The sequence below is a fragment of the Chelonia mydas genome, chromosome 15, assembly GCF_015237465.2.
Source record: "Chelonia mydas isolate rCheMyd1 chromosome 15, rCheMyd1.pri.v2, whole genome shotgun sequence".
Taxonomy (NCBI): Eukaryota; Metazoa; Chordata; order Testudines; family Cheloniidae; genus Chelonia; species Chelonia mydas.
The window spans coordinates 32349292-32368032 of NC_057856.1; the positions used below are offsets into that span (position 1 = coordinate 32349292).

General features: G+C 48.1%; 1 protein-coding gene across 3 annotated transcripts in view; it reads right to left on the reverse strand.

The window, feature by feature from the left end:
- Positions 1-18741, reverse strand: part of TTC28 (tetratricopeptide repeat domain 28) — a 496060-nt gene that overhangs the window by 86461 nt on the left and 390858 nt on the right. For all 3 annotated transcript variants that reach the window (XM_043529451.1, XM_037878986.2, XM_037878987.2), the window contains one exon: positions 17970-18477. In XM_043529451.1, coding sequence (XP_043385386.1) covers positions 17970-18477 — 508 coding nt within the window. The remainder of the gene's footprint in view (positions 1-17969; positions 18478-18741) is intronic.

Consider the following 18741-nt stretch of genomic DNA (forward strand, 5'->3'; position numbering starts at 1 on the left):
GACTGACAATCACACCTGAGAGGCAGTGGAAGGCCATACGCTCAATCTCCATGGGTCTGTCCTATGCCTGCAGGATAAGTAAGAAGCCTCAGGTTTGAGTCTCCTTCCAATGACTGGTGCACTCTGCATTAATGGGACTAATGAGATTCTGCGCTTTCTTCTAAGGAGCTCTGGGCCCTTTGCAGACATTCACGAACAGGCCTGTGGCCCCAAAACCTGCTGCTGAAGAGGGCACTGCATAACATGATATCTGGGCCAGGACGACAAATGCAAATAGGTGGCAACTGTCAGCACCTCACCCCAAAGAGAAGTAATCTGCTGACTCCAGAACATATGACAACAGGCATCTTGAGGGTGGAAGAAGAAAGGATGCAGTGAGAGGATGAGAGAGAGATGGGCTTTCACAGGTCCAGTAGACACTGGGAGCTACAATTAGGCAGCGTGTTTGATCCAGCTCTTGTTTTGTACTTACAAACACAAATGTGAAGACAGATGGCTTTACAAGCAGGGCTGGAATGTGATAGCTGAAATTTGCTTTCCTGAGGCAATTTGGAGCTTAACAGATTCATTTTTAAAATTCATATTGGATTGAAAACCACAAGTCCCAATATGTACTCTGGCCAGATTAACCGTATTTCTATCAAAGCAAGTTGTTCTATAAATTCTACTGATTTTCCTACCAACATGAGGCTTCAGGATAAGGCAATTTACAAGACATGGGCAGAGTGAAATAGGATTTAAATAACGAGGCCTGGGCTGCTGCTGACAATTCTCTTTTTTTGCACTGTGTGAACAAATTTAAAGTTTATGAAATTGAGGGACTGATGGGACTAGCCTGAGTGGCCAAGTTCCATGCAAGCTCCCCCCATAACTGTGCCAATGCCCCCCAATCCTGACCTATCATACCCCTTACTATTCCATTCCTGGGACCCACAACTGTACCACTGCACCTCAGCTCTTCCCTCTAGCACTGCCTATTATTCCTTCCTGGGGCTCCTGCCCTTCAATCCTAACCTGTAGTTTCCTGCTATGCCAGTCTTGGGACAGCAGACCGGACAAACATCACATGACACTAGGGTGGGTCTCACCTGCTTCACATGTGCCCTAAGTGGGATCTGAAACCAAGGCTCTAGAGCTCTCCCTCATTACACCCCCAAGCCTCAGAGTCTCCATTCTCACAGCCAAAGCATTGAGGTGGGAAGTCATCTTGGGATTCATGATAACTTGAGACTTTATAAAACAGATTTAGATCTGAGCCTCATATACTTTTAAAGACACTATCTTGCCCTCCTCCATCTGGGAGCTGGGAAGCTTTTACAAACACCAGCTAACACCTTCATAACCCCACTGAGAGGCAAGCAATGAAGACATAAACCTACCACTGAAATGTAGCTACCTCTGGGGTGTAAGAAGGCAGCTACTGAACTGCACACAGCAGGATATCACAGGTAGGAAAGAAGAATCATGTATCAGAAAGGGACAGTTAGGTACTGGAGACAGTGTAACTACCAAGGTGGAATTTGACCAGGACACCACATTAATTAAGAGTTAATATTGTGAAAGAACAATCATTGTAAAGATACCACATTGTCCTTAGGAGCTATAGAGAGAAAAATGAATTGGGAGATCTGCACGGGAAGAATAAGGGGTGGCCAGGTTGGGAATAAATAGAGCCTCTGCTGGCAGTAAAGACAGGCAGACACTTTTCAGTTTGTTAATCACTTTTTTTCCTTTCAGCCAGCTTTTCCATGTGCCTTGGCTCAGCAGAGCTTCCATGACATCAGTGTGAGAACCAAGCCCATCCCAAAGTGACATAATGCAGCAGGCCCCATGTATGGAAAAGCTAAAAACACATGGCTCACTGAAAACCACAACTGAGAAAGATTTGGTTTCCAAAATAAAGGGACCAGTAAACATTTCCTAACCTGTTCCTACTGCATGGACAGAGTCCTCTGAGGTGCAAGACATGTAACCACTCCCATCATAGGCAGTATAGTCACAGAGAACCCCACCCATCTCCTCCAAGGTAGCAACCATCAGATGGGGAAATCCTTCATATAATAGCAACACGGAAGGCAATGGGAGCTGTGTGTGCAAAGGGTATGGGTGGGGCGGAGGTTGTACTAATGCACTGAGACACATTATTTGAGATGCTTTCAGTGGGGGTTATGAGTTAGGGTAACTAGATTTTGAAATAAAAAACAGAACCTCTGTCCTGGGTCAGGTGGAGAAGGTGTTTGGGTGTTGGCCTCATGAAGGAGAGAGGGAAAGATGTTCATTCCTCCAATGCCCTCAGCCAAGAAATGATGACATCCTGAAGACTTGCTGGGATATGCAGGGGAGGAAACCCTTGGTCAAGGACTTGCATGGGGGGGAGGGGCGCTCACTTGAGGGCACACTCTCAACATGCGACAGGTCTGGTGGGGGAGCTCCTTGGGGTGCACGTCTTCAGCCAGCCTGTGGACATTGCCACTGGCATAGCCCCCCACCAGCTCCCAGAGGGGCCCCGAGTGCAGGGATTTTCAAAACCCAGGACAAAACTCAGTGTCACTGGAAGAGGCCATGAAAACACTCCCAGCTTCCTGGGGGACACAGTCATGAGTAACAAGTGGCTCTGAACACTGCAGACTCAAGGGGAAACAAGCTCATTCTACGGGGAGGTAACATTCCCATGGACACCTTCTCCAGGTCAACACAAATTCACACTTATCCATCTGGGCAAAATCCCTCCTGTGCCTGGATTTACACACAACATCATGGCCATCAAGAGAGGAGAAGGAAGAAACAGAACCAATCACAAGGGAATTGCAGCCGTCCCACATCTGCCCCAAAGCTGCAAAAAGCAACAAGCTCTCCTTTCTGTGGGATTAAGGTCAGCTGCAGGCTCCCTTGGCAACTCTGAGTAGTCCTGGCTGTTCTGGGAGAGTAATAGCCAGAGACATTCACACACAACGACTCAGTGCAGAATTTCCTAGGAACGCTCACTAGAGCGTTCAGGAGACAGATGTGACTCTTTTGGCAGTTTTCTGCCTACACACGCACACTTACGTATTCACGCCACATGTCCAAGACACCCCAAAACTGCAAGACAATTGGATACACCTACCCACACAAACATTACAAAACCCTGAATACTCACCCACCGACAGCCTGGACCCACTTGTACCCAAACAGCCCACACCGCCCTTCCCAAGCAACAGCACATGCTCTCAGATTGCCGCCTATGCACAGTACACCAGCAACTTACCCGACTGCGGTGTCCCATGACACCCAAGCCCATTCATTATCAGGCACTATACCAACAGCATTAAGTTATCAAACGTAAACCCTGCTCAGAAAGAGCAACCACCAGTCATTGCCCAGACTGGAGTGGCTTCTGCAGGGTGTTAATGATTTCACCAGTGAGACTTGTTGGATGCAAAAGCACATTCGTAAATCGCTTCTTCACACAGCACAAATGCCTCATTAATCCTAAGGGCATCAGGCTTGGAAATAATACAACCCAGCACCAACATTTCCGGGAGCAGAGCAAGAGCCATCAGAAAGGGGATAGGTGCCACATCCCATCACTGTCTCTCTGGGGTTTTCAAAGGCCAGCAGTTTAGCAGCACCAGAGGGCTCGGACTGGAGTTTTCAGGAAGGTAAAAGGAAGAGCAGACAGGCAGAGGGAGGCGTGGTGTAGAATGTGATCCCACTCAGACGAACTGGGAATTACATAAGAATTCCAGCTTCATTTACATTACACAGATGAAAACATTCACAAGAAACTGGACTCCATGACCCAGCACCACAGATCTTTGGAAAGAAGGTGGGGGCCTCAGATGTGCACACCCTACCAAATGTGTGCATGGACCAAGGAAGAGGGACACACTTCAGCAACGGAGATCTTGCAGCCTCAGCAGAGTTCAGTAACAGATCTTGTTTTTTGGTTCTGAACAGGAGGCCAAACTGTGCCATTTTATGCTCATTTGCTGTGTTGCCATTGGTGATTTGGTCCTCTTCCTCACACCCCTTTCCTACCACTGCAGCTCTTCAGTTGCCCAATCTCACTCCTCATACCCAACGTACTTGTCTGCCTCCTCCCTTTACCCCCCCCGTTCCCCTCATAAATAAACTCCTGCTCTCCCACACTCCAACCTCAAGTATGTCCTAAAATTAAGTTCTTCTAACAAGTGGATACAGCCATGGTCCTGGCCTGCTGCCATCTGGATCACTCCGCATGGATGTCGTGTCCTGCTCCCCCTGCCCAGGGTTGCTAGACGTATTTTTAGTTTGTGAGCAATCTGGAGCAGGGACTCTCTCACTACCTCTCTCTGTACAGTGCCCAGCACAAGGAGGCCCAACGCTGACCTCTTTGGGTGCTACCACAACAACAAGAGAACTAGTCCATAAACACCTTGGTGACAGCGGCCCATTGGTGGCTCAGTACTCTGTGTCAGCAACTCACTATACCTAACACACTGTTTTCATAATCTGTAGGTCAAAGGTGTCATGTAAGGAATCATATACAAACGCTGATCCCGAAAATCACTGTTTGGTGTAACAAAAGGTTCTTAATAAGTGCTACGATTATGTTCTTAAAATGAGATTAGCAAGCAATGAGTACGCACAGTCTGCCTTAGACAGAGGAATGTATATTTGCTTTTCTGACCAGCCTGGTCATCAGGCAGAGACAATGAAGGTACATTTACATATAAGGTACCAAAGCTATCAAGCTAATAAACAAGGGAGAAGACAGCATGCTGTCCACACCCCAGTAGGAGAAAAACTTTCTCTGGGCATACACTTCAAAGAACACATTTCAAAGATTTACTGGGCTATGAAGGCAGGGGGTCTGAACCTCAAATGGTAAGCAACCGAATCAACTGATTGCATACAATATTATCATATTATAGAAGTATATTGAGTAAGGTCTTTTATGAAAACCGGTGACACCCTGGTGACAGGTATCATTATGAAATGTCTATTAACACTATATGAGGCATTATGGATACTCACTGATATTATGCTTTAGAGTCTGTGACCAAACACAGGGAGAAACAGGATTTCTCCCAGACAGAAGGGATGGCAGCTATCTATCTGTCTCCAACGTCAATTGAATATTATGGAATCAAAACAATGGAAGCCCCATTTACATATGAATCAGCAGGAGGATGGGAAGCCCACAGGAAGGGAAGAACAACAGGAAACCTTCCTGCCTCTTGTAACAGGGTCAATGAACTTTGGGAATTATACACAGAAACAGAAACCATTTTAGTATCATCACTTGGGGGGATTAGGGGCCAGAGCTCTTGCAGTCACAGAACATTTGATCCTTCAACCAAGGGGGTTGAAGTCTCTGGGAACTGAGCTTAGATGAGAAACCTGCTTAGATAAAGACTATAACTTGCTGAAATTAAGTTTTAGTCTTAGAAGTGTAGTTTTACTTTTGTTTGCTTGTAACCCTTTATATCTTTATTCCTTATACTTGGTATCACTTAATTCTATGTCTTTTTGTTAAATGAACTTGTTTTATTTTTACTATAAACCAAATCAGTGCTATGACTGAAATACAAGCGTTTGTCAAGTTAAATTAATGAGCTGCAGTGTATTGTCTCTTGAAAGGAACAAGGAACTTAATAATATCTGTCAGCATTCCAGGAGAGGGTTGGGCACTGAGGGAGACATCTCTGGGGAATGCAGAAACTGTTTGTTACCTCTAAGGCAAGGTTTGGACTGGCAGAATCCTGAAGATTTTGCTCACAAGGCAGACAAGCTGGTGTGTCAGGGAGTTGTCACACAGCTCGGCGGTAGCAAAACTCTGATTTGCTGAGGCTGAGTGCAGTAACACAGTAACTCACAAATCTGGGTACCCCAGCAGATTGTCACAGAGCAGATGTTTTTGGGGACATTCGGGACTGGGAGGGTGTTAGGGTCACTGTATGAAAAGTAACCGGGCAGTGGATGAGTGACCTGCATGCTTGTATGTTGGCTGTTGGTGTCAGGGCTGTGAGCAACAGAGGCATAGTATTTATGGTACCCAGAGTTTCAGGGCAGATGGTGACAATGCCTTAAGTGGTCTGGATTGACCCCAAAGCATTACAGCCTAACAACAAAGCAGAAGCATAACTTTGGGCTTTAGCACATAAATACCAGAGCGGAGAGAAGAGCTCCATGAAAGGTCCAAGCTTCGAGAAACGCTTCATGCATAGAGAAAAGGAGTACTTGTGGCACCTTAGAGACTAACCAATTTATTTGAGCACAAGTACTCCTTTTCTTTTTGCGAATACAGACTAACACGGCTGTTACTCTGAAACCATTCATGCATAGAGGAGCTCCAAGAGAGTGTTCCAGGCACCACAGGCTCTGAACTAAGTGCGTGGGAGGCCAACGCTGCTGTAGAAAAATGATGGCTGGTCAGAAAGCCACTGCAAGCTGCTCTCCCGCAACTTACCCTCCCCTTGAGTCAAGCCAGCTACTGGTCCCTCCACATACTGCGGGAAATGATGTTTTACTGACACATTTCAGATGGAGAGATCAGGTTCAAAATGATGGGGGTTTGTCACTGCAAAGAAATAGGTGTGGGGTTGTAGTGAGCTGTGCAGGAATGAAAGGTGTGCGGCAGCAGTATGACCAAGAGGCCCCTGTCACCTGACTACTGGGCTACTGGAGCAAAGCCATCATCAGGAAGAAACTCACTCAAATCATACAGATGGCAGGAGATGCCCATTAGGCCTTTGAAGAGCACCCAGAACTGGACAGCTGCAATCAATTGCTCTCTCCCCTTTGCAATGTTCCTATTTCATATACCACTGTGTGGACCATATAAACTGCTCAGCTCCCCAGCCTTCAGCACCCACTCTGCTGATGAAGGAAGCTGAAATTTCCCTCTGTGAATGGAGTGAGACATCACAGAGAGTTTATCTGTACACGAAAGGCTGACAAATATAAACAACATGAGATTAGGAGAGAGCTGGTTGTTCTGCGAATTTCTCCTGAGTCTGACATGTTTGAAGTTACATCAGTGAGATAAAAGGAATCAAGGAATTTAAAAATAATTCATGCACTGTCCCCTCTCAGGTCCTCCCACCCAACTCCTTTCCTGATCTGATGCATCCATGAGCGCCCCTCAATAACAACCCTGGAAAGAGAGAGAGAGCACGTGCATGTGTGCGTGTGCAGGGAATGCTGGACCATTTGGGGCCCCATGGGATGTGCAGTCATCACTTCCTTTAACTTCCATCTCCCCAGAGCCCAGATCAGCTCCTGTTTCCTGACTAAAACATCCCAGCTTCAGAACCAACGTCTGAGAAACTGCGCGGGACTCCAGCAGGTCAGGCCTGTGAGCTAATGTCTCATCCGCCCTTGTAGCACTGAGATGAAAAACTGAAGATTCAGAATAGACTTGCAAAGCTGGGTAACTAAGGACAAGTTCCTAATCCAGAGTGGCCAGACTGAAAGGAGTGCTGAGCACCAGCCGGACACTGATTTCAGTTTCAGGGGTTTGGAAAAGTCCAACTAGAGGCACTGCAGGAGGTTGTGGCCATGCCTCCCTATCGGTGTCGGAGGGAGGCCATGCCCCCTTGCTACAGGCACCCATGTGTGAAAACTCTTGCCTCAGTTTACAGTTCTCAGACAGAGCAGCTCTTCTGTTACCAAAAGCTCACACTTTCTCAATGAAGACTGCTTGGAGCAGCAGCCAGGTTTCTGGACCATTGCAGTGGGGCATAGACTAGCATTGTGTCTCCTCTGACCAAGTCACTGCTGCACGGTGACCACAAGGTTCTTATTCAGGCTGAGCTTCCTCTGGCTTCTCAAAAGCCCCACAGGCTTGTGATCTGAATCAGATTCATGCTACACAGTTCTCCTCCCTGCTGTCTGTTTCTCCTCATTTCTCTGACCTCGCTCTGCCTTCACTCCAAAACAGTACCACGCAAAGATCTAGTTTGTTTGCAAAGCTGGTGGTGGTGGTGGTGGGGGGAATCATTCACCTTCAAGAATGAGCTCTCATAAGTAAGGCTACGTTTTAGTCATGGGTATTTTTAGTAAAAGTCATGGACAGGTCATGGGCAGTAAACAAAAATTCATGGCCCATGATCTGTCCATGACTTTTACTATATACCCCTAACTAAAACTTGGGCGGGGGCCCCCGGGTGCTCGGGAGGAGTGGTGGTCCGGGGGTGCTGCAGGTGCTGGGGGAGGTGGCCAAGGACCCTGCTGGTGCTGGTGGGGGGCAGGCAGCGGCACTCGGGCCGGGACCTCCACTGGTGCTGGAGGGGAGGGTTGGCGGGGGCTCCCTACCCAGCTCCACGCATCCCTGCAGCTCCTAGGCGGCAGAGGGGTCCAGAGGCTCTGCACACTGCTCCCGCCATAAGCCCCGGCTGTGCAGCTCCCATTGGCCGGGAACCGCAGCCAACGGGAGCTGTGGGGGTGGGGCTTGGGGGTGCAGGCAGCGCATGCAGCCCCCTGGCCCCGCTTTCACCTAGGAGCTGCAGGGCCACGCCAGTGGGAGCCAGGGAGCCCCCCACCCTGAGGTAAGTGCCCCCCAGCACTCCCCAACCCCCTGCCCCTAGCCCTGAGTCCCCTCCCACACACCCAAACTGCTGCCGAAGTCACAGAGGTCATGGAATCCGTGACTTCCGTGACAGACTCAAAGCCTTACTCATAAACCCTTTAAGGAGAGCCTGGTGCACAGTCAGCAGGCCACAGCCCTTTGGCTCCCCAATCTGGAGCTCACGCACCCCCAGAGATGCAGATTCCTTGGAAGGAATGGGAGGAAATAATTTATACTGGTTGCCATTAAGAGTCCATGATCCACCCCCACCAGGATCTGACTATTTGCAGACTAGGAGATAGCTGGGCTCTCTCAGACCCTACTGGTCAGTGCCTGTGATAGTGGCCGCTGAACTGACCAAAGCTATGGGGCCTGCAGAATAATCTGCTCCTCACCCACCCAGTTCCAATGGGGTCATTTGTAACTAGAAGCTGCACTGCCCTGGCGCAGAGAGCCTGTGTCCAGTTTGAAAATAAGACATTAGCATCCTGAATCCCCTCAACAGGCAGCAACGTGAGATGTGATGCTGTGTTTCTAGAAGGGAAGTAACTCCTTGATGGCAGAGTTGTTGATGAGGAGCCTGTCCCAAGCACTCTGCCCTGCACAGGAAGGGAGGCAGAGAAGAGTTCCTGGGACTGGATTCCTAGAGCAAGGCTCTTCTGTGGGCCAGCAGAACCTGGGAACGCTCTGGGGAGAGCACGCTGTTCTCAGAGAAGGGCTGCTGCCTGCAAAAAGGGGCCCTGGGCAGCAGACATTCACAGATCACCACCTGGAAACAGAGGCTGCTCCTGAGGACAAGGGAATCTGGCATACCCCTTCAGAGGCACAGGTGCAGCTCTTCTCCCCCGACAGATGATGATTCCAAGGCAGAGCTCTGGGATTAAAGGCACCAGGGACACTAACAAGTTGCATTGACAGGGAACATCCTGCAACTTCTTGCTCTGCAGGTTCTAGAAAAGCCACACACTCAATGCAATTAGCAGGCCCCACAGCAAGATTAACTAAGATCAGGAAGGGGAAACACTCACATACCAGAACAATTACATCTCTTTGCTTTCCTTAACAGCCAAAATTAAGGCTTGTAGGCAGATGGGAGATGAAGCCAATGCAGCTTCAGATGTTCCAGTCGGTCTCTTTACCACCACCACAGGGAAAAAACAAGCAATGAGCAAATGTTTACAAATGGTTACCCAAGACAAAGCTGAGGAAGTGGCATAACAGAGCAGAAAATTGGAGTCTCCAATCTCCTCCTCCGCAGCCCCTATCACTAAGCTAGCCTGGTGGGAGCCTGTCTCACCATCTGTGCCAGTCACTCGAGCATGAAGGATCCAGAAACACTCTGTCACTTCAAAACACAAAGCTACTGACTCATTCACACGGCTATACTTGTATTCTTCAAAAGGAAAGAAAGGCTCTCTTCCAGGCAGCTAGGCAGCCGGGCCCCATCCAGGAGTAGTATGCAACAGGGAAAAGGTCCAAACACAGAACCAAACAGAGTCTAGGGAGGAAGAACAAGGAAAGCTAAAGAAAGCTCATACAGCACTTCTGAGACCTGTGAAATTGGAGCAAAATATACACAACCTAGGACCAATGGGGACTTCTCCTTCCTTTGCTTAACAATTACTGCTAAGGGCAGAGACGGATTCTAGGGAAACAGCCATCTGAAGCACCAGCTGTAGTGTCTACAAAACACAAGTATAAATCATTATAAATGCAACCTAAGCTACAAGCAGATATTGAAGGGCACAAGCATGAATGGGAACCATCAACCCTAAAAGAGGTTAAAGAGCTGAAACAGCACAGTGGACCAAGATCCTTCTCCCCTCACTGACCACAAAGCAAAGGCAAGACAACCCTGCACAGGCAGCCTGCATTTCCAGAGAGCTAAAGAAACCTTACAAGTCTTGTCTTCTTGGGCTTTGTCTAGTCTAGGACTGGAGGCCTGATGTTTACACAAATTAGCTAGGCTCCCGCATGTCTTTAACTGCCTCATTTAGCATGTGTTAAAGGCACTGAGTGTTGTCGGCACTAGACTTTTTTAGTGCGTTAGTTAGCACATATTAACATCACATTTTAAATCCTACTCTACCCAAGACCTTAGGTTGTATTTGAATCCATCCCTGTCGGCCAGCACCCAGTCTGGTTAGCTGCATTTTAAGAGCATCAGTGGGATCATCTGTGCTATGTTTGTTATCTATTTAATTTCACATCACAGGTCTCAGAAGACTTCCTACTGGGTATTCTGCAAACCTACAAAAATAATCCTGATGACATCAGAATGGTCATAATGAGTGGTTAAACCTCAGATGTTGAACATATAATCATGACATTTTCAGAAGCAAACTAGGGAAATGTGGTCCAGATGAAATTACTATAAGGTGGGTACACAACTGGTTGAAAGACTGTACTCAAAAAATCGTTATCTATGATTTGCTGTCAGACTAGAAGGACATATCTAGTGGGGTCCTGAAGGAGCTTTTCCTGGGTCTACTCAATATTTTCATTAATGACTTGAATAATGGGGTGGAGAGCATGCTTATAAAATTTGCAGAGGACACCAAGGTAGGAGGGGTTGGAAACTCTCTGGAGGGCACGATTAGAATTCAAAACAACCTTGACAAATTCGAAAATAGGTCTGAAATCAACAAGATGAAATTCAATAAACACAAATGAAAAGTACTTCACTTAGGAAGAAAAATCAAATCCACCACTTCAAAAATGGGGAATAAGTAGCTAGGTGGTAGTACTGTTGAAAAGGATCTGCAATTATAGGGATCACAAACTGAATATGAGTCAGCAAGGTGATGCAGCTGTGAAAAAGGCTAAAACCGTTCTGGGGTGCACTCACAGGCGTGCTGTATGTGAGACACAGGAGGTAATCGTCCCGCTCGACTCAAGCACTGCTGAAGCCTCAACTAAAGTTCTGGGTGCCACACTTTAGGAAAGACGTGGACAAATTGGAGAGAGTCCAGAGGAGAGCAACAGAAGCAATAAAATGTTTAGAAAACCTGATCTGTGAGGAAAGGTTAAAAAAACTGGACATTTAGTCTTGAGAAGAGAAGTCGGGGGGGGGGGGGGACGGGACTGGTAACAGTCTTCAAATATGTTAAGGGCTGGTATAAAGAGGACTGTGATCAATTGTTCTCCATATCCACTGAAGGTAGGACAAGAAATCATGGGCAGGAAGCGAGATTTAGGTTAGGTATTAGGGAAAACTTTCTAACTAAAAGGATAGTTAAGCTCTGGAACAGGCTTCCAAGGTAGATTGTGGACTCCCCATCACTGTCGATTTTTAAGAACAGGTTGGACAAAAACCTGTCAGGGATGGTGTAGGATTACTTGGTCCAACCTCAGCATGGAAGGGATGGACTAGATGACCTCTTGAGATCCCTTCCAGCACAACATTTCTATGATTCTGATCATTTTGATGCATTTCCAGGCCCTTATTATAGAACTTAATGTATTTAATGTGTGTAAATGTATTTAATTCTATTTTTAATTGCTGTATATTACACATTTTCACTATAACTGAAGTTATTCTATTGTTGAGTGTTGATCTGCAATATCAGGAAGGTCAGAAGAGTGAGAAAAATAACAGCTTAAACCACTGACTCTCACTGAGACGTCAGACAGTGTCATACAAAAGAAGCTGTTCTTTAGACATTTAGGTGCTAAAAAGGGGTCTGGGAAATCTCCTTAATTGGAGAGCCTTAACTGGAAAACTGTTTTCATGCTTGTAAATCTCAAAAATGGTTACATGGATTTTTAACTACTTTAAAAATATCACCATGGGTGAGGATAAACCTGAGACATTTTACCTGAGTCTTTTTTTATCTCTCCAAAAAGTTGCAAGATGCTTGAAAACATTGGGGCCTATAATTAAAGTGTCTCTTCAAATAGAACCTCACTACTGCAACTCTGTAGGTACCATGCAACTTTGCCTTTATGATTAAAGACTGGATTAGTACAATTAGTTCTTCAGTGCAGAGTTACTTGTACTTACCTGGGGAAAACACCCTGCAACTCCTCAGCCTGAGACTGCACCCTGCATCCCTCTGAGATACGGCACTTAAAACACCTGCAGTACATGCACATGGGCAAAGTTCATTGCCTTCAGTGGAGTCATGCCTGCTACATCTGCCAGTGGTATAGGTGGCATACGATGTATCTCCCATACGTAATACACAACACACATGCTACACACCATGTTCTATTGCTGAGTACATTCGATGTACTTTGAGATTTGAAACGATTCTCTCTCAAAATGAGCTAAATCCCTTATAATCTTCCACTCTGTGAAAATAAAGCAGAGCCCTCCAGCCCTAGCTCTGAGAGTGAAGTATAAATTCCTCTCTCTGCTTTTGCATTTCAATACATGCAGCATATACAGGATTTAGTGGGAAGCAGATGCAGAGGGAAATAGAAGCTTAGCATCCATATGCAATTATAGAGACTATAAACAGTCCTTTGCTCATAATACAAAGTGCCTTTTCTACATGGCAGTAAGCAGAGTTAAGAGTTGCAGAGGCTGACAAGCCAACTCTCAAGATGGGGCCTTGGAATCTGAAAACACCATCTGCTTTGCAAAGGTTGACATTCAGAGTCCTGGTTAAACTCCACATCTCCTTGTTATGAAGGGCTTGATAACTTGCGACTTGCCCTCAGTCCATTACCTTCTGCTTACTGACTCTCAGAGCACAGTCTATCTCCTGCAGAGCACACCAGCAGCTGGGCTATGTTAGATGCTGTCTCTGTCTCACTCGGCATTAGATAATACAGTAAGGAGAGCCTTCCATCTCAATCACTGAAACACAAACAAAAATTTCTGTTGTTTCAGCAAAGAGGCCAGCACTGACATTCTGGCTCAGAAACACACATTCAGATACATTTTTGGCTGGCAGTGTGGTTATTTTGATGAGGTTTTGTTTTACATGTGGCTTAGATGAAAGACAATTAAGACGACATTTAATTGGTACTGGATGCATTTTAAATAACATTAATGGACTTTCTCAACAAGAACTACACATTTTGATTTCTCAAAGTAACAACTCTGACAGAGAGGAGGGCAGAAAGGTACAGCTAAAGTATCAACTGATACGTGAGATCCTACATTTAGAAGCTAGGAAGGCTGTTTCAAAGTCAAGGAGGGGCTGAGTCAGCACTACTGACAAAGTTACATTTAGGCTTAAACCCAATTCAAGAAAAATATTTCTGCTGCATTGAAACCCCTCACTGTTCAACAGAAAAATTTCTGGAATCACGTGATGAAAGTATCGCTAAATATAAAGCTGCTATAAGAATAATAATGGTACTGAGAAGAACTTTCTAATCCAAACTTGCCTCATGCGGTTTTGAGCTGGCAAAATGGTGAGAGCATTAAGAACCTAAGTGAGTTTGTGTCAGGTCTGCAGAAGAGAGAGCAAGCACGTGTACACAAGCCAGTGGTGCATGGGGTCCTTCAGGGTTGAGGCTAAGCAGCCACAGTTAAAAGTTTTGCTTGCAGAGGATTGCTAATCCCATCTCTTTGCAATATTTCTGTGCCAAGAGGGTTGTTTCATGGCTCTGACAAACAGAGCATCAGAATGTATCAAAGGCACAGGCAAGTAAGAAGAAATGTTGTTCAGTTTCAGACCTAACGTCTCCGCCCCCCCAAGCCTACAGGGGACTCACTCTGCCCCACTGCGTGTGTCACACAGGATGAGACGGGAGAGAATGACCCAGAAAACACACACCTCTTAACACTCATGCAGGGAATCACAATGCTGAGGAAACCAATTCTAGCTTCTGCTTCCCCACACTACATTTTCAGCAACAGAAATTGAACATGCAGAGATATATGGGGAAGCGCCCCACAAAGGAGTAAGTGCTTTGCAGAGGAGGAAAACAGCAGCAAATCCTCATGCTGAAGGTTTAGCCTCCTTTGAAGACACACACAATCTGTCCTCTGTACCGTACAGAGGCCATTTCAGTGCAGTCCCTCTTGGTAAGAACCCCCATGTGGCTGTGCCCTCTCATTGGCACCCTTCAAAGACCCTTCAGTAAAGGATTCCGGATTCCCGCTTTCTCCAGCCAGTTCTCACCACTAGTTGTAAGTAGCTTGTTACTGATACATGCTGGACTAAACCCCCTGAGCAGCTCCCCAGCAATATCCTGGAGAAGCACCAGGGTGCTGCAGCCCAACAGCTGTGTTCCATGGTCAGCGGGATTCTATTTGGCCTAGGATTCCTGAAGTCAAACCAGAGGGATAGCGTCCACTGGCTCGTTCATACAAGGGATGGACAGCGTGGCTGAAGCTAACGCAAAGTTCAGCTAGACTGAGAGACTTAGAAATGGAATCTTCCTTTCCCATCTCCCACAGATCATCTCTTGCTCACTTTCTTCCCACTCCCATGTCCCCCACGCCTCAGGAAGGCGCTCACGCTACCAGGGTACCCTAATGGAGACCTTCTCCCACTATCAAACTAACACAGTGATACTTAACTTAGACCTGAACACTATTTTTCTGCTCTCATGCAAGGAAAGTGTCCAGGCCACACTGGGCAAAACCGGCTATCGACAGCAACTTGCCTTTAATTCTACACCTGTAAAACTGAGTTTGAACAATGACTACATGAGTGGGAGAGATCCGGGATTCACTTCTGTTCACCTGGGGAAGACACTGGGGACTTAGTCCAGGCACAGTCCTAGCTGGGTGATGGTTTAGGGAACTGCTCTGATGAGTTCTGAAGGCAGTGCCATGTTCCTCTTGATAACGGACTCTGGCCTAGAGGCCCGAGGGCTCAGCTGCTTAACGTACAAAACTGGCAGAAATCCAGAGGCCTCCTCCAAGTGACCTGGAGAAAGTCAGTGATGAATGCCCCCAGCCCCCAACTGCCAACAGAGCCCAAGGCATATGTTCCCCCTGCTCATGGCCAGCAGAGCCCACAGCCCCACATCCGCCAGAGCCACAGAAGCACTTCCACCACTGTAGCTGGCAGAGCCCAGGGTGCATGCCCCAAACCCCAGCAGAGCCCTGGGCGCATGCTCCACACTGCGGTCCAGCAGAGCCCAGAACATGCCTCTCCTGCCCTGTTATCTGCCAGCCGAACCCAGAGAGTAGTTCTCATGCGCACCCGCAGAAAAGACATCTCCCAGCACCTGCCAGAGACACGGGGAATGTAATTAGCTTTTTGCTAAATGTATTTGCATTTGTATTTTGCTAAATTCCTTATACAAACATCCCTTATACAAGGTCAGACTCAAAGCATCATCCTTTCCAACCCTCCTGGCCATCAGATCCCCTGTCATACTAACAGAAATGTTATCAATGCTCAGTACTGGCTCTTTAAAGGTCAATGCCCCAAAGGGGTTCTTGCATCATAAACCCATTTAGCCTTACACATTTGCCATAATTTGAGTAAAGAAAAAGGAAACTCAGCGCACTAATTAGAAAGCTGGGGCTGTTGTGTTTTCTCCAGTTCACCTTATCTTCTTTATTCAGCTCTTGAAGACTCAGCTATTAAAGGAAATTAAGTAATTCATCAAGCCCATTTCAATTACCTGCCGCAGATAACATCAGAGTACAATTAGCATCAACAAATGAACCAAGTGCGAACTGCCAGGCAGAAACAGAAGCTAATTCACAGTGCAGGGCTGCCTGCTAGAACTGCACTTCTGGGGGCTGCCAGCATTTCATCATCCCAACTGCCCTTCTCTGTCATTCCCGCCCCCCCGCCACACCTGGACTGCTGAAGGGAATTACAGCCAGGATACTGTTGCCTACGACAGGAAAGTCCACAATGTCGAAAGTCACAGCAAAAGCAGCAAGAACCATCTGTGCTCTCTGAATTCCCACCTTGGGACCAGGGAAAGGGAGAAGCAGTAGAGCGGCATTCCCTCTAAATCAGGGGTGGGCAAACTACGGCTCAGGGGCCACAAGCGGCCCTTCAGACATTTTAATCCAGCCCTCGAGCACCCGCCGGGGAATAGGGTCCGGGGCTTGCCCTGCTCTGGTGCTCCAGTCGGGGAGCGGGGGCTTGCACCGCTCCGTGCGTACTGTGGCTCTGCATGGCTCCTGGAAGCAGCGGCATGTCCCCCCTCCGACTCCTACACGTAGGGGCAGCCAAGGGGCTCCGCATGCTGCCCCCACCCCAAGTGTCACCCCCGCAGCTTCCACTGGCCGGGAACCATGGCCAATGGGATCTGCAGGGACAGCACCTGTGGATGGGGCAGCATGCAGAGCTGCCGGGCCATGCCTCTGCATAGGAGCTGGAGGGGGGACATGCCCCTGCTTCTGGGAGCTGCTTGAGGTAAGTGCCGCCCGGAACCTGTCCCTGACCCTCTCCCACGCCCCAACACCCTGCCCCAGCCCTGATCCCCCTCCTGCCCTCTGAACCCCTGGGTCCCAGCCCGGAGCACCCTGCTGCACCCCAAACTCTCATCTCCAGAGCCCTCACCCCCCCTTCCGCACCCCAACCCTGTGCCCCAGCCTGGAGCCCCTTCCCACACACTCAACTCCTCATTTCTGGACCCACCACAGAGCCAGCACCCGCAGCCAGAGCCCGCACCCCAACCCCCAATTTCGTGAGCATTCATGCCCACCATACAGTTTCCATACCCATATGTGGCCCTCAGGCCAAAAAGTTTGCCCACCCCTGCTCTAAATCCTACTTCTAGTGGTAACTGTAGGACACTAACGTCTCCTCCCCACAGGAACAAACATCATCCAAAACTTGTTGGGTTCTGCGCTTGCTTTGAAAATCAGCTCTGCTGGGATTTGGACAATGCACCCTTTGGGTTAGCGAGAAGGACGTGAGGAGTTGCATTTTGTAAGGTTAACGAGCAGAGCCAACCTTTGGTCCATGAAACGTCCCCACCCTCACACCTGAGTGCTTAGCTGGGCCCGACGTCCTGCATGGGTCCCAAACCTATGACAAGATGGCAAATCATGATGCCCTCATCCCCACTGGACATTATTGTGCTGCCGCACCTGCTTTTCCCCTAAAACCTTCTCTTGGCTCACCTTTGCAGCCCCCCAAACTCATCATCTTACCATTTCACTCCCTGCTCTGGAGTCACCTCATGCTTTTCACTCCACCACTTGGACATGTTAAAGGGCTGCCCCAGGAGCATATTGCTTTGGCACTTTGAACCTGCAAAGTGCCCACTTGCTGCTGGGATGAAGGCAGGGCTGCTGGAACAATTTGTACAGTGGGGGTGCTGAGAGTCATTGAACCAAATGGTAAACCCTCTATATGATGGAAACCTCTTCAAGCCAGGGGGTGCTGCAGTGCCCCGCTCCCCTAGTTCCAGCACCTATGAATGAAGGGGACTGAGATGAGCAGCTGCCTTAGGGGAAGCAAGGGATTTGAGAAGGTGACACAGAGCGAAGTTCCCTGCAGTAGACCATGTGGTTAGGCATTGTTACACTATTCCCCACACAGCCTGGGGCACTTACCTAGATTGGAAGAGGCTCTGCCCTCAGCAGCTCGGTCCTGCAGGCTCTCAGCAATGCCCAGCTGTTCTTCATGGTACTGCTTGGCCCTCTCCAGATCTTGCATACACCTGGCAGCATGGCCCAGGCCAGCATAGGCCCGCATCTCAATGGCTTTCTCGGCCAGTTCCTGAGCCAGCTCCAGCACATAATTGTGGTAGGACATGGCCTTGTCAAAGTTCCTCCGGTAGTGGTAGGCGCTGCCCAGGTTGCTATAGGCTCGTGCCTCCTCCCGCTTGTTCCCCAGCTCCTTGGCAATCTTCAGGTGCTGCTCGTGGCACTGCACCGCATTCTCAAAGTCCCCCATAGCAATGTACACTGCCCCCATGTTACCCAGCTCGCGGGCCTCCGAGAGCTCGTCTTTGGATTGCTTTGCAAGGAGAACACACTGCTTGTGACTAGCCAGTGCATTGGGGTAATCACCAATGGCTGTGTACACATGGCCCAGGCTGCTCAGAGCTGAGGAAGCTGCCTGTAAGACAAGAGAGAGAGGGTGAGAGTGAGAGCCTGTGGAAACAGAGTCAAGTCAAAGGGACACACAACAGTCACCTGTTAGCCTCTAACAAACTCTTCCAGGGAGACTCCAGCTCTGCTTCCTGGAGGGTCCAGTGAAAACCTGGCTATCTGCACCTGCAACACGATACTCAGGAGAAAAATCCCCAGCTGCCGAACAGGGGAACGTGCTGTTTGTGGCTCTCCAGCAGCTAGGGCATTTCTCTGAGGGCAGCTTGTGGCA